At 33.6% G+C, this 27,207-nt stretch overlaps 4 protein-coding genes across 7 annotated transcripts; 2 read left to right on the forward strand and 2 right to left on the reverse strand.

The window, feature by feature from the left end:
- The first annotated feature begins 4,238 nt into the window (after positions 1-4,238).
- On the forward strand, positions 4,239-7,964 carry LOC112518450 (CDP-diacylglycerol--glycerol-3-phosphate 3-phosphatidyltransferase 2). The gene is made up of 6 exons (XM_025126146.1): positions 4,239-4,811; positions 5,730-5,827; positions 5,923-5,973; positions 6,121-6,234; positions 7,427-7,483; positions 7,564-7,964. Exons 1-6 carry the CDS (start codon positions 4,328-4,330, stop codon positions 7,771-7,773), a joined length of 1,014 nt encoding a protein of 337 aa, XP_024981914.1. The 5' UTR covers positions 4,239-4,327; the 3' UTR covers positions 7,774-7,964.
- Positions 7,965-8,257: 293 nt separating this feature from the next.
- Positions 8,258-11,092, forward strand: LOC112516726 (glutathione S-transferase L3-like). Its single transcript, XM_025123933.1, has 10 exons — positions 8,258-8,585; positions 8,779-8,850; positions 9,090-9,150; positions 9,243-9,329; positions 9,639-9,737; positions 9,822-9,924; positions 10,044-10,120; positions 10,404-10,511; positions 10,707-10,787; positions 10,867-11,092. The coding sequence occupies exons 1-10, from the start codon at positions 8,395-8,397 to the stop codon at positions 10,876-10,878; spliced, it is 891 nt and encodes a 296-aa protein (XP_024979701.1). The 5' UTR covers positions 8,258-8,394; the 3' UTR covers positions 10,879-11,092.
- Positions 11,093-11,783: 691 nt separating this feature from the next.
- LOC112525067 (myosin-13) lies at positions 11,784-16,027 on the reverse strand. The gene is made up of 5 exons (XM_025135007.1): positions 15,925-16,027; positions 14,709-15,050; positions 12,811-14,488; positions 12,450-12,656; positions 11,784-12,239 (listed from the first exon to the last, which is right to left on the reverse strand). Exons 2-5 carry the CDS (start codon positions 14,999-15,001, stop codon positions 11,931-11,933), a joined length of 2,487 nt encoding a protein of 828 aa, XP_024990775.1. The 5' UTR covers positions 15,002-15,050; positions 15,925-16,027; the 3' UTR covers positions 11,784-11,930.
- A 5,749-nt stretch (positions 16,028-21,776) lies between these two features.
- LOC112524989 (serine/arginine-rich splicing factor RS2Z33-like) lies at positions 21,777-26,787 on the reverse strand. 4 transcript variants are annotated; one of them, XM_025134939.1, is made up of 8 exons: positions 26,656-26,665; positions 24,717-24,806; positions 24,412-24,522; positions 23,673-23,712; positions 23,442-23,537; positions 22,841-23,067; positions 22,658-22,756; positions 21,777-22,343 (listed from the first exon to the last, which is right to left on the reverse strand). In XM_025134939.1, exons 2-8 carry the CDS (start codon positions 24,800-24,802, stop codon positions 21,968-21,970), a joined length of 1,035 nt encoding a protein of 344 aa, XP_024990707.1. In that variant the 5' UTR covers positions 24,803-24,806; positions 26,656-26,665; the 3' UTR covers positions 21,777-21,967. The 4 variants fall into 4 exon arrangements, with proteins under 4 accessions (XP_024990707.1, XP_024990716.1, XP_024990712.1 ...); XM_025134948.1 differs by lacking the exons at positions 24,717-24,806; positions 26,656-26,665 and adding an exon at positions 26,712-26,787; XM_025134944.1 differs by having other exon boundaries at positions 22,658-22,744; positions 24,717-26,705.
- Positions 26,788-27,207: the final 420 nt, after the last annotated feature.

Here is a 27,207-nt window from a genome sequence, read left to right on the forward strand (position 1 = left end):
TTTTTTTAGTTTGAAAAATCACTGACTAAATATATTTTTATTTTAATTAATATAAATTTTATCAAAAAATATTTTTTAAATGTAATTAATTTCTTGTAGATGTAAGTACTTTTTTGTTATATTTGTTTAATTTTATAGATCAAAATACTTTTTGGTTCAAAAAATGTTTAGGAATTTAATCGTTCAAAATATGAATGTTCATTGGGTTTTTTTTCGGACTTTTTTTCACTATTTTACCACATTAACTAGTTGTACAAGTCATAAAAATGTATCCAACAGGTTTTAGAAAAGTCCAATTAGGGGTGTTCGCGGTCCGGTTTGGGCGGTTTAACCCCTCAGACCACAAACCAAACCGTAATGGCTTTTTATAAAATTTTCAAACCGAGCGGTTTGACATCAAGTGTCCAGATCGGTCAAACCAGACCACGAAAATGCGATATGGTTTGACCGTTTTAGGCGGTTTGGGCCTTTAATGGACTTTAAATATTAAACTTAAAAAACAAATATAATTTATAATTTTAGATTAAATAACCATTTTATTATGTTAGATGTTAGGCTTTATGTTAGGCTTAGAGATATATTTGAGCCATAGTCCATAAGTTAAAAAAGTTGGGCTTGCTAATACTAAAATAATATATATATATATATATATATATATTTTGCAGTCGGTTTGGTCCAAACCGCCCAAAAAATGTTCCGGATCGGACCGCCCGGTTTTGATATTTTCCAAACCAAACCAAACCAAATCGTTAAACCGCTCAAACCGCCAAAAACGGTCCGATTTGACTTGGTTCGGCCGGTTTGAGCGGTCCAACGGTTTTTTTGAACACCCCTAAGTCCAATGAGTTACTTAACATGTTTTGGATTGTTCAAGGATTTATTTGTTCAATGACTTATTTAACATGTTTTAAATTGTCCAATGACTTATTTGTTCCAAAAAATTGTCCAAAAAGTTATTTAACATGTTTTGGAATGTCGAATGACTTATTTGTTCCAAAAAATTGTCCAAAGACTTAATCATTCTAAACACTAAAGTCCATTGAGTTTTTTTAGACTTTTCTCTTTTTCTAAATGTTCACTGTATTTTTTTTTGTGATAGCTGGTTAAATGGGTTATAAACTTTGGGGTTGTTTTTAAAAAATGATGGTAAGTTAATGCGTTAAATTTATATATGTGTTTAAATGTATTTAAAGTTCCACCGCTCATTTGTTTAATTGGTTTTAAGATGAGATATTTTTATTATCTCATGGGTATTGTTAAAAAGTTGGTGAGAAAACTTTGTGTATGTGCGAAACAAATAGAAACCAAAAAGGGAAAGTAGGAGTTGGATTCAGTGATCTTTAATGTGATACTTGTTGCTGTTTTAATCTTCATCCATGTGATGTTATAATGTGAGTTTATTTATAATTTTCATCTTATTTGGTTGAAATTGGAAGCGTATGGTTCTTTATTTGGGGATGATATAAAACTGTTTTTTATGCTATGATTAGCATAATTGTGGTATTTTAATATGTTTATATCAAGTGAATGAAATAAGGATGACATATCAAAGAAAGATGTATTTTGGTTATAAATGTGACATATCAAGGAGATGTGTATACCAGGATAATGGTGACACATAATCGATTTAATGTAAAATTTGGGTTTTGATCATGTTAAGTTATGTTTTGTCGCATCTTTATGATGCGATGACTATGAGTTATAGCATATGTGTGATGTGATGCATATGTTTAATGCGATGACTTGGGTTATCGCATCTTATTGATGCGATAAGTGGCTTTTATCACACCATTGTGATACGAGGAATGAGTTTGCCGCATCCTTATGATGCGACAATATGAGCTTATCGCATCACATTGATGCGACAAGTCGGGTTTATCGCACCTATATGATGTGATGAGATGGGATTCTCGCACCAGTGTGTTTGTGAGGAAATGGGGTTGTCTCACCCAAGTGATGCGAGGAATTTATGTTTTCATCTACATGACGTGATGAGTTTTATCATAATGCGATAAATGAGTGGTTGAACTATTTGATGCGACAATTGGTTTATGTCTCATCATTTTGATGCGACAAAAGAGATTTATTTTATTAAAAAGTTGTATACTTGTTATCAATACAAATATGAGTTTATACAAGTGTTTTGGTTACTATTTACGCAGTAATAGCAAGCAAAAAAAGATTTCTCACTAGACTACAAAGTCTAACCCTCATTTTTGTTGATTTGATCATTAACTAACATAAAGTGGAACTGGTCAAGAGGTGAAATTTGACAGAATTCATGATTTTTTCTATAAAACCCTTAAAAAAATAATTATTATTTTTTATTAAAATATTTAAAAACTAATATTCATCATTAAAAAAAATAATTATTATAATCATTATACTGTTAAGATTTTTCTTTGACAAATATTCATCATTAAAAAAAATTGAATTTTACGCAATTACTACATTTTTCGTATTCAATTAATAAATGATTTATGAAAAGTTGAATTTCTGACTTTAATAAGCATAGTTGACTAAAAGGGTATTCATAAATATAACGAAATATATATTGATTTTAGTGTTTCGTTTTTTTAGACGATGTTATAATATGATTTTGAGAAAATAATAATGTTTTTATTTAATAAAATATAAATATAAAGATATAATATATTTTTTAATAAATATATTGATACTAGTACACTCCACTAACTAACTATCTATTTTTTTTTAATTTTTTTATTATAATTTAATTTAGAGTTTAGTAACGAAGTTATTTATTTTTGGTTAGTAATATAATTCTTTTATAAATATAATATTTAAGTATTTTGTTAAAATATCTTAATTATAATTTAGAATTTTTATATTTAAAATGAGATGTTTATTCTCTGTTTGATTATGTTTATCTGCAGTTAGTTATACAAATTCAAACATGAAACTTTAATAAGTTGTATGTACGTATAATTTACTTGTAATCTTGAATTTTAAGTAATATGCATCAAGCAGGGTGGACCCATTAGTTGCCGAGTGGGGGTCCCGTGGATCCGCTCAACCAATTTTCATAAGTATTTTTTTTGGGTATGAAAGGTACACCCGTTAAACTTTGAACGGTGTTTCGGGATATTAGAAAATACAAAAGCGTCCATAAAAAAAACTAGAAAGTCTCTCAAAATCAATAAAAAAAGGGGAAAAAGTTCATTGAAATCAACCAAAAAAACTTAAAAAAGATGTCCGAAATCAGCCAAAAAAATTTAAATGGACATTTGGTTTGATTGAATGATTTTGAGGGATATGAATTTCGTGGAATGATTTGGAATTGGAAGGATTTGAAATATTTGATGTGTTTGGTTTGATGGATTTGGAATGAAATGAAATTCAATTTTCTATAAATAATTTATAAAAATAAATTATAAAGAATTAAATTATCTTTTTTTATTAACCTGGATATCCGACCCGTTATGCGGGCCGACTAATCCCAGGATGACCACCTGCTTTGCAGATAGTCCGGAGTCACCGCATTTGAACCTCCGTGACCACAAGATGATTTTTATTCCTCTTTGGATTTGAAACTTGGACTTCCTGGTACTTTTGATCTTTGGAGGCAAGCTCAAACCAATCAGTCACCACCCTTGTGGTTTAAATTACCTTTTTATTAATGAATGATTAGAAAATAAGTGTTTTTAACATATTTTAAAACATTACTATCTTCAAATCTTACGAAATCCCGTGAGATTTCAAACTCCTATGTTTGAGGGATTTCAACAGAATCCTAGGATTTCAAATTCAAACAATCTTGGATACCAAATACGAGAATGAAATAGATTTGAAATTCCAAATCCCTCATTTTTCATTCTATTCCTGCAAATCAAATGGACTCTAAGAATTCTTTGAAAATGTGTAATGTGGCTAAAAACATAACAGACAACTTTGTGGGATTTTGTTTTACTTTAAAGGTACACACGTTTAACAAAATTTTTGGATCCATGCCTAAATCCAAGTCACCCACTTTCCGAAATTGGTTGTCCAATCTCACCTTTCTAAGGGACTGGGTCCAGACGATTGCATCGTCCGTGAACAACTCTAATGTTGATGAAAAATGATCAAAAGATTTGTATTTAGGAATAAAAGATACATAAATAAAAATATAGGGACTTAAAGTGCATTTATAGAATAGTATGGGGTTATTTATGTAATTTGGTTTTAACTTCTTGAACTTGATCAATCATGGCGATTTCGCTTCGCTAACCTAAGCCTTCCTCGGAAACAAACGCCTTTCCTGCTAACCTAAGCCACGGGGGTGCATCACCTCTTTTAATCCCTTCACCCGTACACCACGCCGACCACCATGCCCTTAAACCTTCTCAAACTCACCTCTTCTATCTCCGTTCACCACCATCACCACCATCACCACCGCCATAAATGGCTACGTCGGGCAATTACCACCGGGAAATCTAGGCCACTACCTGCGACGTGCTTGGGCTGGTGCAGGGTAACAGAGTTTGCTCCCCAAGTTTATGTTATCAATAACAACGATAATAACAGACTAGGGTTTCGTGGTCCGACAAGTATCAGATTTTATTCTTTGAATAAAGGAGGAAAAGCGTTTGGTGGTGGAAACGCGAGTATGGAATCGGTAAGCAGTGATAACAGAGATGAAAAATCGACACCAGAAAGTGAGCACGACTCCTCTGTCATGCCTGCATTGCCGTCGCATGATCGCCGGCACCAAAGACCTCCTCCGTCTCATCAAAATTCATCCACTAAATTGCTAACATTGCCTACGATCTTAACCATCGCTCGCGTCGCCGCCGTTCCCCTTCTGATTAGCAGTACGTCCAATCTTCCCTTACAAAATTGATTGATTTTGGGAAGCATCAGACATGATCCATTATCATTATAGATTGTTAAGTTGGAGACATGTGGATGTTGTTCGGTGGATACGCAATTAGATAGTTTGATGGACAAGAAATTTTTGCAAATATCAAGCAAATGGGTGGAAATCTCTTGGTTTCTTTTTGAGAATTACGTTCAACAGATTGATTCTTTCAACAAAATTGGATTTTTTGGTTTAGCATGATGCTGGTTTATGTTCTATCGTCTCTATTAGAACGTAGGTTATTATTTCCATTTCACATCCTGCGGAAACTGCTTTTTGATGATCACAACTGTTTTCTATAGATTGAATGTTACATTGTGATCATAATATATGTACCTAGTAGAAGATGATTTGTTAGTTTAATTTAAATTAGTATCAGGGATCCATTCTTGCTATGATGTACCATTTAGCTATAAAAGCTTCGTGTTTGCAGAAACTGCTTTTTTTTATCTCACTGTTTTCTATAGATTGAATGCATGCTACATTGTGTTCATAGATTTAAACAGGTTACGCTGCAGTATTTCGCCAATAGCATCCTTATGTTGTCTCTATCTCATGCTAGTTGGGTAATCTAGAAATGAACCCAAAAGAAATTATGAAGCGGTAAAACCCAATATAAACCTGATGATATGATCATCTCTAGAATTAATAAATGTGAAGGCATGCTACAGTTTACATGCAGCATTGCTAATGAGCACAATGTGACTGTTTTCCTCACTTATATTGTTGCAAAGCGGCATGAATAATTAGTTAAATTGGAACTTAATAAGATATTATTTAGGCTTTTTATCCGTTACATTTACGATTTGACAATTTCTGGTGCAGCTATCATTTAGTGGGACTAACATATATTTTTTTCTTATTCTGTTAGCTTTTTATATGAACAGTTGGTTAGGAACAACTGCTACTACTAGTATTTTCATTGCTGCAGCAATTACAGATTGGCTCGATGGGTATCTCGCAAGAAGAGTACGCATTTATATGTTTTTGAACTTCCACAGAAAAATAGGATGGCTATTTTCACCTCCCCAAACTAATGCACCTTGATTTTGTTTTTAATTTAGATGAACTTAGGAACTGCATTTGGTGCATTTTTAGATCCGGTGGCTGATAAGGTATGCCTTTGCTTCTTTAGACATAAAACCTGCAAAAAAAAAAAAATCCGTATCTTTTACCTTGCTGTTGTCGTTCAAGAATTAGATAAACAATAGATATTATATCTTTTTCACTTTATTAAATTGTTTGATTGTTCGTCAGTGCAGCTTATGGTTGCTGCTACGTTGGTCTTGTTGTGTACAAGACCTCCAGAAGCTGCAATGTTTGGGCAGCTACCATGGTTATTGACTGTACCATCGATTGCAATAATTGGCAGAGAGGTAAACTCCTAATCCTAGGACACTTATATGCAGATACAATATACTGATGCTCATTTTATATGATTGTGTATTTGTCAGTTGGTGGATACATCAAGGCATGGTGTTCTGTCGTTATTTTGTCTGTATTTTTCATTGCTTCTAGAGTCTTTTCATGAGGGATGTGAGAGATGGCTTGTGCAGCATAATGTTTTAATACAAGTTGGAGTCAATGCCTGATGAATGATTCTAATTAAAAATAAACCCGGCTGCCAACTTGGAAAGTGGTATACCGGCAATCATAGTAATTGTGGTCTTGGTTACAATCTGCGATATGCATTACAAAGAAATGAGGTATTTCAGCTTTGTTGGATCAAAACGGACATATTAGATCACAGAGCATCCTAACGGGGTACTATTAATGTCTCTTCTTTTCCCTAATAACTGATAAATGACAGTGATTCCCCCCTTCTTTCTATGCAAACTGATTGAGGGGTTGGCATATGTGGATGCTATGTTGTCCTCATTTCTTTGTTTTTGTCTCATTAAGCACGGATAAATTCCGCGTTATGGATGATCTTAAGAGAAGGTTATCTGGACGTTTGATGTGTAGATATACATGTCGATGTAGAAACTCATTTTGGACTATTCAACACCCTTGGATTTTTCAAAAACATCCTTTGGGGGCCGTTTGTTACCTTATCACGCCCCATTATTCTTTGATTTGTTGCCATTTGCCAAAAGTATGATGTCTTTGTTGCAGTTTCTATGCTACATGAACTTTGCAGGAATTGGTTTTAACTAGTGCTGATAAGTACAGTTATATGAAGGAACGTTGCAGGCTATTTACTTTGCTTGATAGTTCCACATTGGCAACCATCCATAACTGTTGAGGTTTAAGGTCCTGCACAGATATTTTGTCAATTCATTCTTGTTTTCTCCCTTGATTGTTTAAGGGGTAATTTCACCTTTTTAAGTACACCCAGCTTCTAGTTCTTGGCATGTTGTCTTCTAGCCTTTCAGTCGCAATGTGAAGTATTCTCAAATGCTTATCCAATTCAGCATGGTCCTTTAACTTGTGGGAGTTACAATCAATACAAGTATCGTGGTTTCTGGCTAGCTTGATTCTAGGATTGCTAACATACAACTTGAAATCTATTATAGTAAAATACATTTCAAGAATCTGACCGAATAATATATGGTGTATTCCATCCAGATAACAATGTCTGCAGTTAGAGAATGGGCTGCTTCTCAAGGGAGCAAACTTTCAGAGGTTGCATTCTATTTTATTCTATTCATCTTGTAAATGTCGATTGTTTTTATAGATTAGTCTGAAAACGGTGGTTTTTGCAGGCGGTAGCTGTAAATAATTTGGGGAAATGGAAAACAGCAACACAGATGAGTTCATTAACGATTCTTCTTGTGATTAGAGACAGCAGTTTTAGAGAAGTAGGGTTTGCATGGGCAGCGGCGGGCGTTGGTTTGCTTTACGTATCAGGCGGGTTAGCTGTGTGGTCATTGGTGGTGTATATGAAGAAGATATGGAAAGTAATGCTCATGTAACAGCTACCAACTTCAACATTCTTGAAAGAAACCCAAAAGCTGCTGCCTGTTTCTTTAATTTTATAACCATATGTTGTGTTAGTTTGTTGAGATTCTTATTAAATTGGTTTGGATCATAAGAAACAATTTTTGTGGTTCACAGCATATCTAATATGTTATTGATGTGTGTGTAATAGAATATGTTTATGGTAGGTAGAGGATAGTTACAAAGGTGCATTATAAATTGTTGCAATCCAATCACTAAAAATAGAACACTAAAAATAGTGGTATAAACTGTTTGCAAAAAGGATCATTAGCAAAACCAAATTTCAAGTGGAACTTACAGTTTATTATTATGATAGTAGCTTAATGACATAGAAATTGGTTTATTGAGGAAACTGCAGTTTTACGTAGAAAATCAAGTTTTTTAAAACAGCTTTTTAATAAACAACCAATCATTTAACCAATTTACAAACAGTTTGTGCAAAACGAGGTTTAGGATTGTTGTAATTTACTCTGGAATTCATTTGGTATATTATGGGCATATAAAATGCTGGAGATGAACGTGGTCAAACTAAATCCACACACAAAGGAAGTTCGAATCAGATACTGTTGTTTCTGCTTCATCATCGAATCAAGAAAATGGCTGCGTTCAATCTAAGCTGCTGCTATCATTATCATCACTTTCACTCTCCACCACCACCAAATGTTGCCTCCGTTTCCATCATCTTCTCTCATCGTAATAAGATCTCTCTCCTCCCAACCCCATTATCATTTCATCCGCAAAAGCTTCGAAACAATCAGTTGGTTCTAGCAACAACAATGGCTACTGAGTAAGTCATAGGTCTCGACTGCTTTTTCTGTATTTTTCGACAAACCCGGATAGAAAATTATCAATATTTAACGAAATTTGTTCCAAAAGATTACAGCTCTTGTGGTTTGGAGGAAGTATTATCGTATATAAATCTGAATTGCAGATTCTCTGTTTCTAATGTTATTTTTTATTTTCTTGGTTGTTGTTGGAAGTGTGCAACAGGATCTTCCACCGGTTCTTGATTCTACTTCAGAACCACCTTCAATTTTTGATGGAACCACCAGGTGACCTTGTAAGTCATACAACTGTTCGTTGAAATGCCCAAATGAAACTTGTTTTAGGTGGTTTAAACAGAATTCACAATTTGGAGTTGAAATTGGAGCTCATTTTGTTTAAGTTTAAACCAAAATTGATCTGCTTCCATATTTAGACATTGAATTGAAGTCCCCTATGCATTCTTAGTTTACTTGTCCAAAATTTGTTTGATTTTCTAAAGACATGCTTTCTGAATTCTCTTGGTTAGGCTGTATGTATCTTACACTTGCCCGTATGCTCAACGCGTGTGGATTACCCGGAATTGCAAGGTTTTCACCATCACTATTTCTCTTTAAATGTAATGACAGTGTACGGTTTGATATCTGTTAGATTCATTACTTTCCGTTTAAATTGTCAACAGGGATTACAGGAAAAGATTAAGCTAGTTCCAATTGATCTAAAGAACAGGCCAGATTGGTACAAGGAGAAAGTTTATCCACCAAACAAGGTGATTTTCTTGCAAAAGTTATATGCTTTTTAAATATTTCTTCATGTATGTTTAATCTAGTACTTAACCAGTTATAACCGGTCCACGTAAGTCACAAGTTATCTCAATATATACCGTTGAAACAATACCCAGAATACCCAAGCTTTTGAATTGGGTTCAACCTACAATTCTTCGGCTGAATGCAGTAATGCACCTTTAGACTTGTTATCCAGGAACTTGTTCAGAAATACCATAATGAAATGAAGATAGGAGTCTACTTGCGATACTTTCATCAAATTTACTTGCTTGTGGTGTGTTTTTATATCATAGGTGCCAGCTTTAGAACACAACAATGAAGTAAAGGGAGAGAGTCTTGATCTGATCAAGTACATTGACACCAACTTCGAAGGACCATCCCTTTATCCTGATGTAAGATTTCATAAATGATTTTCCAAAATCGGAATTTTGGAACAAGTTCATTTAGCCGATTATAATCACCAAACTGCAATATAGGATCCTATCAAGAAAGAGTTTGGAGAAGAGTTGCTATTATACACTGATACTTTCTATAGATGCGTTGTCACCTACTTCAAGGGAGGTGGCGCTGATGAAGCTGGTATTCAGACCGTCTTTCACTATATTTCCTTTCCAACTAAAAAAACCAATTATATACTTAAACAAAACCGATTGTGAAAATTAAAACCTGCATGTAACATCGTATTACAATTGCAACAGCTGCTGCTTTTGATCATATTGAGCAGGCTCTTTCCAAGTTTGATGATGGACCATTCTTTCTAGGTCAATTCAGCCTGGTAAAGTAGCATAAACCCTTAAACCAAATTGCATTTATCAACTGCAACTATTTTCAACTTCTGATGTTGGCTCATGGCCCAGTTCATGAGATTCTATCAGGGTTTTCCTTTTGTTTTAATATATAATACGTCTTCATGGAAACAACAACTCTACTCTTTGGAGAAGATGTCTCATTCCTCTAGACCCCACATCCGAGTGGAATATGTTGTGCTAGTTTGGTTTATGCATATATACGTGTGTTCCAATTGCTCATTTGGTAATATGTATGTATATGATGTACAGATAGATATAGCTTATGCTCCGTTCATGGAAAGATTTCAGCCATACTTGCTAGAAGTGAAGAATTATGATATTAAGGTGGGGAGGCCAAAACTTGCAGCATGGATTGAGGTACTCACTCTTTAACCATTTGTACTTTCTGCAATATTTGTTGTACTTTCAAGTCAAATGCTTTTGGTTTCATGGTCCTTTGTTCCGTCAAGCTAGCTATATGCTGTGTATTATCGACGATTTCTACATAAGGCGGTAGTATTAGATATCACTGCATCTTATGAAGCAATCTTCTTCTGCAATTTTTTCTTGCAGGAAATGAACAAAAATGAGGATTTCAACCAAACAAGACGCGATCCAAAGGAACTTGTAGAGAGCTACAAAAAACGCTTTTTGGTATCAATTTAAAGTCTCTCGTCTTAATTTTATGCTTTCACATATTAAGTTACAAAGAATGTTCTTTCTGATCATGCAGTCTCCGCAATAAGGTTAAGGTTTTGTGATTCAGTAACGCCATGGAATGCATGAAGTTCCTGCAGATTGATTGCACCAGAAACACCGGATGTTCTAATATAAAGTGAAGAATTAGTGTTCAAATTGAATATTTGCAGAAAATAGTGTGGCCAAAATAACATTTGAACAAAGGGAGGGGATCTTGGTTGATAAATCTAATTTCTAATTGAATATTTGGTCGATTATAATATATATTATATATATACACACACATCACACATGTATATGTATATACATGTGAGACAAAACCATATAAACATCTTTTCATCATTTTCCAGGATAAATTTAATGCATAAATATCAAATTGAATCGAAGATATTTAATTTATTCTAAATTCAACAATTTTAGTTGTACTCCATTCTTCGACTATTTTTCATTTTTATTTATTAATACTTTTGATCAACTTAAACTGTCATTTTTTAATGATGTTCAAATCCAACATCTTATTCATTCAAATCAAACCAACATATAAAAGACCATCATGGTTCAAAGCAGTTAACCCGTTGTGACTTTAACTAGTCCTTAGGGCATTTACTTGCAGCTTAATTAGGCTTATTGGTCTTTCTGGCTTATTCGCACAACTTATTTGAGTTGTTTACTTACGGCTTATTCGCACAGAACCTCATACCCTTTTTTTAATCTCTAATATTTTCTTTATTATATACAACATAAAAATATGATTTTATTACTGTGGTCCGTATCTCTAAGCATTCGACCCCTGTAACCGGTCACATTGGGCCCAAAGGAGGGACCAATTTGGGTAACCTGTTGGGCCTAACCGGTCACAAATGCAACCTGACTGTTCAAATGTCTTGCAACAAAAAATACGAACCCAAGCTTTTCTCAATAAACCATGGACCAAGTTTCAAACTTCCAAATATATGTAAACATTTGTTCACAAACTATCACCATTTACCAGTTTTACTTACAAAAAACAAAAGAAAACCATCCCAAACTCTTTGAAGAAAGTAAGAAAGAAAAAATCCACACAAAATTATGTATTAAGAGTATGAACATATTAAGCAACTACTGCAGCAAGAAGCCTTCACTGCTGGAAAGAAGATCAAAGGGCTGCTTCCCAAGAGCATCTTTCAGGATTGAAATCTGGCCTTCTTTCAATAATACCTCTTCATCCAAAGCCTCTACTTTCTTCTTCAACATCCCAACTTCAGAACTCAACAGCATGTTATTCTCACTGTACTGTCTCACCTCCTCCCACATCATATCTCGTTCCTCCGACACTTTTGGTAATATCCCATTTACGACACTTAATTCTTTTTTGCAATCTTGTAGATCATTTTGCAGCCGATAAATGCTTTCATCCTTTTTCATCACCTGTTTAGAAACAGCAAAATAGACTCAAAAACCAACTTTCATGTTCCACAACACATTCTGTTACTCTATACACGCTTGCATTTAGAGACAATCAAGTAAATTGGGGTGGCATTTGATTCGCAGAATGGAATATACCAAAAAAATTTGGTATTTAGTCGCATTTGGTTGGCTTTTAGAGACAAGCAAACAAACTGAGGTCGCTTTCATTACCTGAATTTCAAGGTCTTTCATCTTGTGAGTGATGCATGAAAGATTATCCATTGCATTTTGTACCTCACATCTAAGAATCTCATTTCCTCTAACACCCGTCGCCACCTCAGCCTCCAGTCGCTCTACATCCACCTCTTTCGCATACAGTTTTTCCCGAAGCAAACTTGTCATTAAACATTCTGCTTTCAAATCAGACTTAACAACCTCCTGCACAAAAAACCCAATTCAAATCATCATCATTATGGATACTTAATTCACTTTAGTTGATTTTAAATCATTATGTAGACTTTCTTTAAAGATCTATAATTTAATTATCTTGCATTTATAAGTTTGACCTCAAGAAGCAAGAGCTCAAGATTACCTCAGAGCAGTCACTATATAGAGTTCCTGTGCAGGATTTCTCACGTAGAACATCAGATACCGTCTGCAAACTTCTTGTTAGGCTTTCGGCACCCCTTTTAAACCCTTGGAGTTTCATATCTGATTCCATAATGAATTGGCTGTCTAACCCATTTTTTGACGCTTCATTATCAGAGTTTAATGCTCTTTCTTTCACATTTTCCAGTAACTTAGAGCATAGCTGAACGTTATCATTAATCAAGCACGTTCCTTGATTTTGCAAGCAATGAACGCAGCTCCATAGTTCTTGATCCAGCTTGAAGGTCGAAAAGCCACCGTCTTTGGAACTCCCTTTCAAACGGTGTAAAAGGTTTATATTTTCATGTCTAAGAGAATCAACTTCTAGCCTGTACGATTCCACCTCCTTCCTCAAAGTTTGTTCGACCCCAGTTAACCTCAAGTGCTCGATTTGCAGCTTTGACTGCTGGTTATGGTCAAACTTGTTCTCCACCGACCCTTTCTTCCTCACTTCCTCACTAAGCCCCTCACGCAACCCTTCAATCGTTTTCTCTTGTTCGCTGCAGGTTCTAAGCAATCTTGTAACAGCACTATGCAACTCCTTGCACTCTTTATCTTTATCTGCATAGTTTCTTTTGAAGCAGTCAAGATCTTCTTCGGCTGCTCTGTATTTATCCTGTAATTCTGAAAGATTTTGATGTAGATTTTGATTCTGATTGGTTACTTCTTCCATCTTTGCAGATAGATCCTTGACTTGTTGACCCGAATGTATCAACCTGCTCTGATTATCCAATTCCCGTTCCCCAAACAACGAGACTTCCCTTTGAAGAGACACATTTTGCTCTGCAAGCTCCCTTACTCGCTCCCGAAGCCTACGCTCTTCCATTTGGTATTTCTCGAGCTTCATTGACCACTCAGTTGACCTCCTGTCTAACTCCTTCTCCAATGCCGACTGCAACTCGTTTTTCTCTTTCTCCAATTTCCGTGTTCGTGAATCCAATTCAGCCCTCAGTAATGAAATCTCATCCGCCTCTTCTGATTCCTCATATTCCAAAACCCTGCTGCAATTATCATCAAGCCCATAGTTCCTTTCTTTGAAACTTGAAGTTTCTTTAACAGGTCCATCTGAAGGCAAACAATTTTGGGACCTGCCATAGATATCTTCGATTGTGATCGGGGTATCATGATCAAACTGTTCCGAGTCCACCCTAGGCAAACGACGAGACTGAGAAAGTCTTTCCATGACCTGCTTCGCAAGTTTTCTTGGGGATTCATGTGCAGCACCATTCTCTACCCAATCTCTAGTTGACATATAGAGTTTAGATTCTCTATTAGGATCTCTAAACGAATGCGCCCTTGGTTTCTGTGTCAAACCGCCATCAAAAGGTGATGACGGTGCTGCATACTGGACTCGTGGCGGTCTTTTTCCGTCACCATTTGATTGACAGACATGACTTCTTGTGTTGGAATTCATCTGCATGTAACTCTTTTCTTGGTGTTGTTCACCATCAATGTATCGATCAAGAACCTTATTTGATGCATTAGTTGAGCAATAAGATGAGCTTTCGGATGAAACGTTATCAACTCCAGCAAATATGAATTTCTCTATCCTCTGTGCACCATCTATGGTAGGATCTTCACACCATTTTGCCCTTGAATGCCTCTCAGGTGTTAGAGCTCGACTGAACAACCAAAACAGAACAAGAAAGATCAAAAACCACTCCATCAAGTTCCAAAAACAACAGGTCAAACAAAAAAATAACAATAAAACTCCCACAAACAAATCTTTCCCAATGACAAGAACCACCACAAATCCCCAGATCTCGTGTGGGATATATTGGGTTTGTTATGAACCACCTGAAAAAAAAACTACAAGCAAAGAAAGCTAAAAGATTGGCTCACTGCAAAGAATGAGAAGCCGATTGTTTGTGAGAGAAATTGCTGCTGCTACTACAAGGAGAGTCACTCTGAGTTCTTAGCAGCCCACTATCATGAACAGTACCAGATGAATACGATCGGCTCTTTCTAAGAACTGGACTGCTTTGATCTTCATATGCAGCCTTTTTGGATCTGGATTTACAGGTCCCTTCTAACGATTTCTCAGAATGCAATTGCTTATCTTTTGATTGAGATGATGCTAGACTGTTTGTACCATTGCTAGATGCAGATGACTTGAAAAAGAAAAGCTTCTTCATCTTTATGCCCCTTGTGAATTCTCAGTTGAAGGACTAATCACAAAACTAACTGAAATTATATGGATTTTGATCAGTAAAATTACAACTAAAATGTATGAAATTTGATAGTCTCAACAAGAACTAAAATGAAGAACACCAGAAGATCTTTAAACCCTAAAAACCACCAAAAGGAAAGATAACTATAAACAACAAAACACATGCTGACATTGAATTCTGACCACCATCTTTTATAATCATGTAAAATTAATACCTAAAAGAATCAATCAACGTGAATATTAATGCACAATTGAATATGATGTGTCAGTAGCTTTTCTACATGATTATCAAACTATTCATATGGGGAAAAAGGACCAAAGTACCCTCGTCTTCTTCATCTCCCTGCTTTTCTAAAATCCTAATTCTCTCCAAAACAAAGAGTCCCAAAAACCCTAAACTCAAATATATAATTGAAAACCCCCCATTAAAACAAATTACACAATTAAATTCATACACAGAAGAATTAGGGCAAAAGAAATACATTAAACAACATTAGAAAGAAAAAAAAAAACTCACGAACTACTCCGTACCGACTTCCAAGCATACAACCATTGTTGAGTATCATCAAGAAGAAGAGAGAAAAACCCCATGACACATCAAGAATTTAAGAGGGTTAAATCATTATGATTAATAAATACCCACCATCAAAGCAAATAATTCCATACATAAATTACCCCAGAATTTTAAACAATTATCATAAATGAAGGATCAATTAACATCACAACCTTCTTTTCAAATTTCAAAATGGGAGTTCAGATTGAGAGCGAATTAACATGAAGAAGTTAAAAATCATAAAAATTAATTCAATACTTGAAATTGAATAAACCCCACAAGTTCATACACACAAAATGCAATGCACCCTACTTGTGACATAGATAGAGTTTTACCGAGCACGGCGTTGACGGAGAACTTGCCGGCGGCGGGTCTTCTAGAGAGAGAAATTGATGATAGAGAGGGAGACAAGAAGATGGAAGTGAAAGAAAAAAGCCAATGGCTCTGCTTTTGTGCTTGTGGCCATCTTTTTGTGCTTTCTTGGCTCACACTTAGGGACTGTAATGTAAGGAATTAAAAATCGAGGGGGTAGTTTTGCCCATAATTTGAAAGTTTTGATGCCGCGGAGACGGCGGAGGGGAGGAGCGTACCTTCTTGGGAGTACTGGTCGAGAACGCACGGGTGCAGGAGTTAATGGTGCGCCTTCATCTTTTTTTTTCTTTAATTTATTTATTCTTTAATATTTTTCCATATTTAAAATTGCAAACTTTTATTTAATATAAATTAGAAAATAAGCAAACGCTTAAAGGGGGTAAATAGGGTAATTGTGTCATTATGATAGGAAGATAAATATAGATATATTAGAAATAATAATTAAAATATATCATAATTATTTATTTATAATTCACTCATGTTTTAAAAAATTATGATCAATGGGAATCTGATAATTACTTGTAATTATTTTATTAATAAAAAATATTCTTTTTCCATAGTTAAAATTAATGTGATTTTAAATGCTTAATGGTGAGCCTTCATCTTCTTTATCTTTAATTTATGTACTTTTTTCATATTTTTCCATATTTAAATTTCCAAGTTTTATTTAACATTCAAAAATATAAATTGAAAAAATAAAAAATATGTTAACATGTGTACTTTTAGTTTTTTTTTTCTCATAGGTGTATAAAGAGGTAAATTGTCTTTTTTTTATTACATGATAGGATAAGTTTGTCATCATCTAAAGGACATGAAGATAGACATTATATATTAGAGTTGGATAAGAATTGAAACATCTCGTAGTTATCTATACTATATTATAAAGAGTTTGACAAAAACTCTTTAAAACAATTTGAATGCATAAAATACTGTTTATTGATACATATTACTTAAAATTCAAGATTACAAATTGATTGTACGTAAGTACAACTTATTAAAGCTTCATGTTTAAATTCGTATAACTAACTGCAGATAAACACAATCAAATACATAATAAACATCTCATTTTAAATATAAAAAATCTAAAATATAATTAGGATAATCATTGAGTTCTAACAGAATATTTAATTATTATCTTTGTAAAATATTATATTATTAAACCAAAAATAAATTATTTCGTTATTAAACTTAATTAAATTATAATAAAAAAATGAGAACTTTTAAATAGTTGATTTGATATTAACATTGATATATTTTTTTTCAAATTTTTATGATATCTTCAAATTTATATTTTATTCAAAAATAAAATCATTATTGCTTTCTTAAAAACACATAAAATCGTATTATAACATCAACATAGACAAATAATAAAATAACACATTAAAATCGAGATATGTCTAGTTGCATTGATCGAATACTCTTCTAATCCATTTATAATTCATCCATATAAAACTTTTAATTAATGAGAATTAATAGTTTTTTTCAACTGTTTTTTATTGATATTCTTTTTCCACAATTAAATTTAATGTGATTTTAATGTTTTGTTTTCTAGTCAAAATCTCATAAATTATTTTCTAATTTTACTAACTTTTTGCAACTAATTATTTTAATTTTAATTTCAAAAACATATATTTTAAATCATTTTTTGAAATATAATAATAACAATTTTTTTATGCCAATTCTAGCTTTTATGTACTTCTCAATAGATAAAATGCATTATGATGCTATTTTATATCATCATACATGTTATCATATAGTGTTTCCTATGCATCATAAAATATGCATACATAGCAAAAGCATGATATGTATAATATTAATAAATATAGATACATAACAAAAGCATGGTATGTGGTAGCATTATGTCTATCTTTTGGTCATACATCATGATGGACCATGGCATAATGTCATCATCCACATGGGGTCCATGCATGAGTTTCATTCTACCTTTCCACCATACCTTAGACATGAACCCCTTATTAAAAATGCTTGTTGATCCTCCCCCTAATCATGGGTTAAAGGTGTCCACTTTTCATAATTACAAATTCGGTCCTTCAACTATAAACTTATAGCAAAACAGTCCTTTTGGGTTGGATAGTTTCTTCATGTGTAGCCATTTGGCATGTTTGCAAGTCATCATTTTCATATGTTTGAAACATTCATATGCATCTCCATTGGTGCATCCATGCATGGATGTGACTCTTTGATGTTGGTGTGGAAAACGATATGTTTATACTGGTTACAATCTGATCGATCATATCGTAAACTTATTGTTTCAGTTACTGATTAACAAATGTGTTTAAAATGATCTGATAAATTTGACTCGATATTTATCTATACTATATTATAAAGCATTTGATAAAAAATTTTAAAAATCATTTTTTATGCATGAAGTACTGTTTATTGATGTATATTACTTAAAATTCAAGACTACAAGTAACCAATTAAAGATTCATGTTTGAATTCATGCGACTAGCTGCAGATAAACATAATCAAATAGAAGATAAACATCTCATTTTAAATATAAAAAATCTAAAATAAATTAGGATGATCATTGAGTTCTAACAAAATATTTAATTATTATTTTTATAAAAAATTATATTATTAAACCAAAAAAAAAATGAAATAAAGAAATACAAAAAAAAGGAGAATTTTTAAATAATTAGTTTGATACTAATATAAAAAAAATCAAAATTTTATGATGCATCTTCGTATGTATATTTTATTCAAAAATAGAAACATGATCGTTTTTTCAAAACCACTTAAAATTGTATTATAACATCGACTCAGACAAAAATAACAAAACATTAAGATCGAAATGTATCTCGCTGCATTGTATAGGTACTTTTCTAGTACTTTGAATATAGAGGACTTGCTATCTTTATTAACAACGGACAAGATGCGATCATTTAAGAAATTGATGACTTAAATAAAATTTGTGAGACATTTGTTTTCTAATATTAATTGTAATTTATTCATTAATTATTTAGAAACGTTATTAATCAATTAATTAATTTTATATTATTTATTATTATTAGTTAATATATTTAATCGTCAAAAAGAAAATATAAAAAAAAAATTGTAAGTTACATAAAAATGAAACTATATTTTATTCATAAATTCAGATAAAATATTTAAGTTAATTGTTAATTACTTTTTAAAGGGTTATTAACTATTTAAGACAATGTAAGGTTGACTATCTTTGTTTTTATCCATATGATCAGTCGTTGAAAATCATCGGTTAGTGTATAAATTTTCTAAATTTCGGATTTGATTAAACAAATTCACAATTTATAATATTATATATATATATATATATAATAATTAAATTAAAATTTTATTAATTAACATATTATATGATTTAATTGTTATTCATATAAAAATAATCAAATACTAGATAAGGATCCTTTGTATTTGAATTCACGTAATTAATTGATAAATATAATAAAATAACGGATACACATTTTCTTTTAAGTTTAAATTACTTTAAATATAATTAACTTTTTTGATAAAACAAATTATATAAAAAATTAGTATTTTATTCCCCTTTTTTTACGGGATTTATTTTCTTATCATAATGTATGCGTTTATTTATTATTAACAATTATTATGCCTCTAAAGACCATAAAATTCAATATCACAAGTTAATGGTGCATCAGTTCAAATTCTTAAAGATCCATTTTTGAAATCGTCTGATCAACACAACCAATTTCAAGATAAACTCTTCATTTCTTTCCTAATAAAGATAAGTTATTCTTTTATTTTTAAGTCTAATATATGCAATACATTATAGGTGTTATATATGTTGGGTTGGGTTGGGTTCCGGTGAAAATAAGAGTTAACGTAAGAAGCGTAATAAAAGATTTTCACCTTGTATATTAAAATGAGATGCACCGAATCAATCCCCACGTCAAACAATTTACCGGTGAATTTGAGAGATGTGTTATTGTTGTCTCTAGCAGCAATGCGATTCAAGGAGATGGGAATGGGAGAGGGCTGTTTCGCTTCACCTTATTGGATATAATAAAAAAAATAGTTATTGAAAATAATTATATTAATTCTAATAAATTCTCTATTTTAAATATTTTAATATTTATTATATTATTAAAATATACTATTAATTTATTATCCAATATGACTTTTAAAAAGAATTTATATAAAATAACAATGATTCGATTTTTTGGTAGAAATGAATTAAAAATTAACTTCTCATATTATACATTTAAATTTATAGCAAAATAAAAAACAAAAACTTCATTTTCTTTATTTTAAAGAATATGTAGGAAATACTCTAACAAGTTCACAACCCAATTCAGACTTAACCAAAATTTAGGGAATGCTTTTAGCAACTTAATAAACTTAATGAGACTTGTAGGTTATTCAGTCAGTTATATATGATTATTTGATAGTGACTTGATGATATAGAATGTTGCTTATTAAGTAAACTTTTAGGAAAATTTTATACAGAAAGTCAAGTTATTTCAAACATATCCCTCACAACTTTATCCAATTAGTGGTGAAATTGATACTTTTTAAATGTCCTAATTGTCCTGACCTTTGTTCTTTATGATAACTATTTCCCAAGATTCGGATAATAGAAACACTCGTAGTTAATTAACGAATTGATGATAAGTTGAAAGGCGTATCTTCAACAAGTGTAGGGCCCCACTTGATTACTGAGGGGTGTTTTGGATTGTTTATCTAAAATAATTTATGTTTTTTTAAGTGTTAAAACTTATTGATGTCAAACCGAAGTTTTATAAAAAAAATGTTTGGATTAGCTTATGTCGGTATCGAAACGTAACAAGTTGATAAGTATTTCTTTTTTCCATCCAAACACTAAAAATTTCTTATTACAGGTACCCCACCGGAATAAGCTAATAAGTTAGAAGAGAGTAAATTATCAAAAACTTCGTATTACCGGTGCCAAACCGGTATAAGTATTTCTTTTCTTTTTCCATCCAAACACTAACAACTCCTTATTACTGGTACTACACCAGAATAAGTTAATGAACACATTAAGTAAGCAATCTCAAACACCCCTTGAGACTCCCTTGGTAGAAAACATAGTTGATGCGAATTAACCCAAAAAACAAACTCGGCCGAATTCAAAACATGCGATTGTGCAACTACATATATCAGTGGGTAGCACCAAGACTGCATTTGATACCCGAGACTTAACAAAACAAGATAAAACTTACTGTTTCATATACGACATAGACACAAGACAGGAGATCTTTTGTTCTACCAAAATAGTTGATGAGAAAAACCTAAAACATTATCGATACATTTCTCATTTGATATACCCCTAATATGTTACTTGCTTCAATTGCCACCCTGCTGACCATCAACTACCAATAGCCACCTCCACCCCATCGGCTACCACTACCATCGTCTATCACCACATCGGCCACCACCACCCTAACCTCCCCACAACCAACACCCTGGTAATCACGATATACAATCATTAAACAATATTTTAGGGGTAACTGGTACCGCAGAAGGAAACGACTATTTATGCCAACACTAAACAAGCCCAATGGCAGTATTAATTTTGCCAAACACAGACAGACAAACTTGCCCTCTGGTCCAATCTGTTCGGTTTTGTTTTGCCTACATGAGTAAATGGATACAACTCGTAGGTTATTGATGCAGTTTCAAAATATATTGGTTCCATTCTAGTGTTGCAACCAATCATTTTTTCAAACAAAAGTCGATCAAAAACCACCCAGCAATGTCTTAAGACATACACTGTGTTTTAAACACAGGTGTGGTTAACAAACACACCTGAATCTGACTCTAATCAGACCCATACCATAGTAGCCTAAAATATGTAATAATACATAATAGCATCTATCATTTAACATACCAATACCTAAAAGAAACAACACAAAATACAACATCAAGTTGTCACAGTTATTTTCTTTAACTCCAGACTCCAAATTCAAGAATAATTCCTCAATTCATGATTAATACTCGTTGAAGGTCCATACCCCATTTTGCTCGCATTTAACCAGATTCACTGGCCTCTGGTGAACCATTGTTTACATCCTCATCCTCAACAGGGGTTCCATTGTCTCTAGGCACTGAACCAGGGCTCCCACTGTGCCCATTTTCTTCAACAGGACTCCTGTTGTCAGGGCTGTTATTGCCTCCTCGACCACCATCATCTTCCATGGGGCTCCTACTTGTTGCCTTTGGCCTTCTCGCATGGTCTCTTGGTGACGGTGTACCCTTTTCTTGCAGGCTTCTGTCATCAGGTGATGGGCTGCGTTTCCTCCCTCTGGATGGTGGAGGTGAAGAAGCCCGGTGTCTCCTAGGGCTTCTTGACCTTCTTTCTGCACGTTCACTGCTTCGTTCTCGCTTTGCAGGCGACCTTGATCGGCTGCCCAATTCAATGAGAATAACATAAATCAAACACTCGAGACAAAAACTCAAGAAAAAGATGGAACCAAACAGAAACTGCATGTAAAAAACATAAACAATTTACGAAAATGCATGGTATAAAGTGAGAAAACAAATCCATCAGTTTAATAAACCTCATTCTTGCAAAAATGTCAAAATGAAGTGTAGTACAGCTCTTCTAACATTTCTGCAAGACCGATGGTTGGTCTACAAAACAGCTAATATAAATGTATAATTGTTCAACAATGTAACCACTCTTGAGAACAATGAAAAAGGCTACGGAAGCAAAGTAACCTGTAGCTGCGACTTCGACTCAAGCTCCGACTCCGGCTTCTTCCACGCCGAGGTGGAGATGGAGTGCGCGAATAACTTCGTCCACGCCTGCTTTCAGCACTTGGTAAGAAACAAAAAAAATCATTAATTAACTACAATTATCAAAAAATAATTACAATAATTAAGCCGCCATAACAATCTTACTTCACTTTCTTGGGACTGTTCTGACAATTCCTTTCTATATGGCCACGTTCTCCACAGCGATAGCATTTGTTCTTCCAGTCACCAGCTTTGCAGTCTCGAGCCCAGTGGCCATCAAGCCCACAATTGAAGCAACGGCCTGATCCTGGAGGAGGACCTCTACCAAGAAATTCACGAGATCCACCAGAAGCGCCGCCACCGCCGCCACCGCCACCGCCCCCTCGTGGAGCCTATTACAAGTTTAAGGATGTATCAATTATTTGGCATCTTTTGACTAACCCAATGAAAGAATTGCAATCAGAAAGCAAAAGATGTGTACATTGCACTTGTTTTATGGTAAAAAATGATAAAAACAATAAAAAAGAATAATACAGCATATGCATGTGGGAATGTTGGATCCATAGTAGTATCACAAAGTATAGGTTTGTTATTTTTTTAAACAAGCAACTTCAACCCTGATAACTGAAGAGTGAATATTACACAACCATTAGAAGCCTCAAAATGTCAATCAACTCATCCAATTCATTATCCTCAATCCTTCAGAAAACAGAAGAGAATGTGCCCCTAAAGATAGCATGATACCAGGTCATTCAAAGATCGTTACCCCTTTTGCAAATTCCACAACAATGCGACTTCCATCGACGTCACGACCGTTTAAGCTATATCTTGCATCATCAGCATCTCTAGGGTCACTGAATTCCTATAAGAAGATAAATAGAGAAAAAGCAACGGTAAAATCTATCGACAAAAGTATGCAATATGAAAAAGAACAGTATACCCTAACAACTCTCAAGATCATAAAATACAAGAGGTAACCAAACCAGCAAGTACTTACCACGAAAGCAAAGTCACGCTTCATATCCACATCACGTATTCTGCGTAAATGGGTGCCAGAAACAGTAAGGCCATCATGACATTAGGTACCAAAGGGTTGATACTTCGCCCCTCAAAGATGAACTAAACACCACTTTCAGATTGTTGCCATTTCCATCAAAAAAAGACGCAAAACATTATAGAAAGAATCGCCAAAGTCTCCTACACAATCTGCATGGATAACGACTCTTTCCACCAAGGGCAACCTCTCACCACAGACCTTCAGAAAGATCATTCAAGTTAATTTTCCTTGACACTTGTCAGGGGCACTTTTTTAAAACGAGTGTTTGTTGAATATCAAGATTAAGCCAATAACGGCAATGTTTTAGTTTTCCATACACCTTGAGGTAGAATATCCCAGAATAAAAAAGGCTATGTATGACCACCCAAACGCGAATATATGAAAGTTGGGCCAACTTTTCAGCAAAAATGGAACAATAGAACTTTCACCTCATGCGCCATGAAGGTACACTGATGCATAAACATGGGTAGAGGCTTGGACAACATAAACATAAAAAGATACCTATAACTATATCTGCAAGACTAAGATCACAGGTATGAAAGCGATAAATCTCATAAAAAGAATCTACAAGTCAATTTGTCATGGATATTAGCAACAAATCATGCAATATGCAAAATAGATCTTCATACATATATATAAGAATAGCCTATATAACATAATAGGCAGTTGAACTATTAACCTTCCATATCTGCTAAAAATGTCTTCCAAATCACGTGATCTTGTACGTGAAGCCAAGTGGCCAACATAGAGACGGGTACTGCCATGACGATCATCATAACGCGGCATATTCCTATAACAATAAAATCTTTAGAAAACAATAACATCCAAAAAGAAATTCAGAAACAAGCAAGTAAACAACCACATTGCATCCAGAAAAGCACATCCACATTAATAATCAATTCAAAAATCCCTTAGAGCATTCTTTTTGATAAAATATGCTATGTGATGGACATTTAGGCACACAACAGGTGTACCCAATCATACCATATGTAGCAACCAAGTAAGCACATCATCAGTGTACCCAAGAATATGTGCACATCATGCTCAGGAAGATTTACTTGTTCAATCATCTGACTGCTCATGCACAACAATTCATAACAATATGAAATATGAAGTTGAAACAAATAAGACCATGCCTTTTTTTTATGTTATTTTCCATCATAAAGACTTTGAAAAAGTTCATCAGGGTAACACAGAAAAGGATATATATACACACATACACACAAAACAAATGAAGAAAACTAGAAAAACTTAAAAGTCAAATCAAATTCATCAAGGATGAGGGCCAAATATTCCAAGCTATAGATGATAAGGTTGGGAAACAATTAAGGGATTATATTGATAGGTTTACCAAATAAAAACAATAAAGAAAGAGTAGATGGCCGAATCACTCTTTTGATGACACTAGTAAGAGGTGTTGCACGATTAGCATGTTGAAGGTGAAGATAAAGATCAAATCCAGGTAAAGCTCTAAGTTTTGACAATCCTTATGGAGACCTGGAGAGCTAGTGAAAAGGAAGCTTTCACACAGCTCACTAGATTATTAAGCCAACCGTACAACAGGTAAATGGAGGAAGAGCAAGTAGTCCCAACATAGAAGAATAATGAGATTCAAAACTCAAAAGTTATTAAGAAATCACTTTTGTAAGTTATAAAGCATTATGAGAGTTAGCTGCAGGACAACAGATGAAAGTTAACCAAGGTCAATAATCAAGCTCATGAAAGTCCATGCTATGTGCTTCTCCTACATTATATTATTTAGACAACTTAAGAAGAAATAAGAAACTTAAAAGGATCCACATGTGGTCTTTATCAATCTAGATAAAAGCATATGAAAGGATATCAAAAGTGATATAGTGGGCTCTTGAAGAAAAAGACCCTAGAATGTATGTTAACGAGATTAAAAATATGTATAGATACCAGAAAAGACATGCATGTGATGATGCGACATGCTTTCCGTATCTCTGAAGGTCACACCAAGGCTCAACCTTAAGTCTGTCTCTTTGTTATAGTTATGGATGAACTCACAAAAGTACCAAATGATACAAACATGATGTCTGCTCCTTGCCAACCACAGTGTTGATTGATGAAACTGAACAGGATGCTAATGCAAAGTTATAGGTTTAGAGGAGAATTCGGAAATCTAAAGGTTTTATCTCAGGTCAAAACAAGAAAAGGTATGTCAAAGGCGACATTTACAATGTTGACGTAGAAGTACAGGATTTGGCAAGCATAGCTAGCAAAGAAGTAATTACGAATGATTTCTTTTGTCATTTGGAATATTTTTTTCAGAAAAAAGAAGATGTCAAACGAGGGTGCGGGACATACAATAAAAGAAATATTAGAAAAGAATGGATATCAGTGGGAGAGATTGGTTACTTACTTCACAATTCTTAGCTCCTTATAGATTTTTCAAATTGCCTTTCACTTTCACTCACCTTATAAAGAAAGCTACCTATATCTCATACGCTATGACTTTCAAGACAACCCTGGAACTTCCAAATTCATAGGTCATACAGATCTCATTGCAAACATATTTATATAGCTCAATACATGTAACGAGGTTCTCTTGAAAATTGAAAAAGTCCATGAAACTCTATTCTCTTCCCAAAAAGGAGTGTATTTCATGGTTCCACTGTTCGCCATATAAACCACTCGAAGAAGCTACATAACTTACCCAAATTTTACAGATTGTTTTGACATCACAACTACATATGCAGGAAACGATGAAAACAAGATTTTCCAATAATCAATATGAAAACATATAATAATCTGCCAGAACACAAAGAATATTCTAACTTTGAAGTAAGGAAAACAAACATCAAGTTAAAAGATCAAGATCTAGATCCAGATCCAGATTCATCGAACAAAATACTACCAAATTTCATGGCTTCATGTATTCAGATCTAGCAAATAAACTCACAAGTAGGTGCAGACAAAATCGAAAGTCACGGCGCGCACACAAAGAGAAAGAGGTACCTGAAGAAGGCGAAGGTTCGTACAAACCCTAGATTTGAGTTTCTTTAAGGAGTCGGGAAACAGAAACGCTACTACCGTCTTCCTCTGATTTATAGCGCTTCAATGTACAAAATCCACAAAGTCCCAAAAATGTACCCTTGCAATAAAAATAATGTTTTTTGTTTGGAATGATTAAGTTTTTAGATTTTTTTTTGGAACAAATAAGTTTTTAGATATTTTAAAATATGTTAAATAAGTCTTTGGACTATTTTTTGGAACAAATAAGTCATTGGATATTCCAAAATATGTTAAATAAGTCCTTGGACAATTTTTGGAACAAATAAGTCCTTGGACATTCCAAAAAATGTTAAATAASTCCTTGGACAATTTTTGGAACAAATAAGTCCTTGGACATTCCAAAAAATGTTAAATAAGTCTTTGGACTATTTTTTGGAACAAATAAGTCCTTGAACAATCCAAAACATGTTGGATACATTTTTATGACTTGTACAACTAG

Source organism: Cynara cardunculus (assembly GCF_001531365.2).
Source record: "Cynara cardunculus var. scolymus isolate 2C chromosome LG 1, CcrdV1, whole genome shotgun sequence".
NCBI lineage: Eukaryota > Viridiplantae > Streptophyta > Magnoliopsida > Asterales > Asteraceae > Cynara > Cynara cardunculus.

Coding starts and splice junctions, on each gene's coding strand:
- LOC112516726 (XM_025123933.1), top strand. CDS start 8,395: ATGGCTGCGTTCAATCTAAGCTGCTGCTATCATTATCATCACTTTCAC. Junction 9,151..9,242: donor GGATTACCCGGAATTGCAAG/GTTTTCACCATC, acceptor AATTGTCAACAG/GGATTACAGGAAAAGATTAA. Junction 10,512..10,706: donor AACTTGCAGCATGGATTGAG/GTACTCACTCTT, acceptor TTTTTCTTGCAG/GAAATGAACAAAAATGAGGA.
- LOC112524989 (XM_025134935.1), bottom strand. CDS start 24,814: ATGAGCAGTCAGATGATTGAACAAGTAAATCTTCCTGAGCATGATGTG. Junction 24,523..24,716: donor TTACTTGGTTGCTACATATG/GTATGATTGGGT, acceptor TTATTGTTATAG/GAATATGCCGCGTTATGATG. Junction 22,344..22,657: donor AGTCGAAGTCGCAGCTACAG/GTTACTTTGCTT, acceptor TGAATTGGGCAG/CCGATCAAGGTCGCCTGCAA.
- LOC112518450 (XM_025126146.1), top strand. CDS start 4,328: ATGCCCTTAAACCTTCTCAAACTCACCTCTTCTATCTCCGTTCACCAC. Junction 4,812..5,729: donor CGTTCCCCTTCTGATTAGCA/GTACGTCCAATC, acceptor TTATTCTGTTAG/CTTTTTATATGAACAGTTGG. Junction 7,484..7,563: donor AAGGGAGCAAACTTTCAGAG/GTTGCATTCTAT, acceptor TGGTTTTTGCAG/GCGGTAGCTGTAAATAATTT.
- LOC112525067 (XM_025135007.1), bottom strand. CDS start 15,001: ATGAAGAAGCTTTTCTTTTTCAAGTCATCTGCATCTAGCAATGGTACA. Junction 12,657..12,810: donor TATATAGTGACTGCTCTGAG/GTAATCTTGAGC, acceptor TTTTTTGTGCAG/GAGGTTGTTAAGTCTGATTT. Junction 12,240..12,449: donor TGAAAGACCTTGAAATTCAG/GTAATGAAAGCG, acceptor GTTTCTAAACAG/GTGATGAAAAAGGATGAAAG.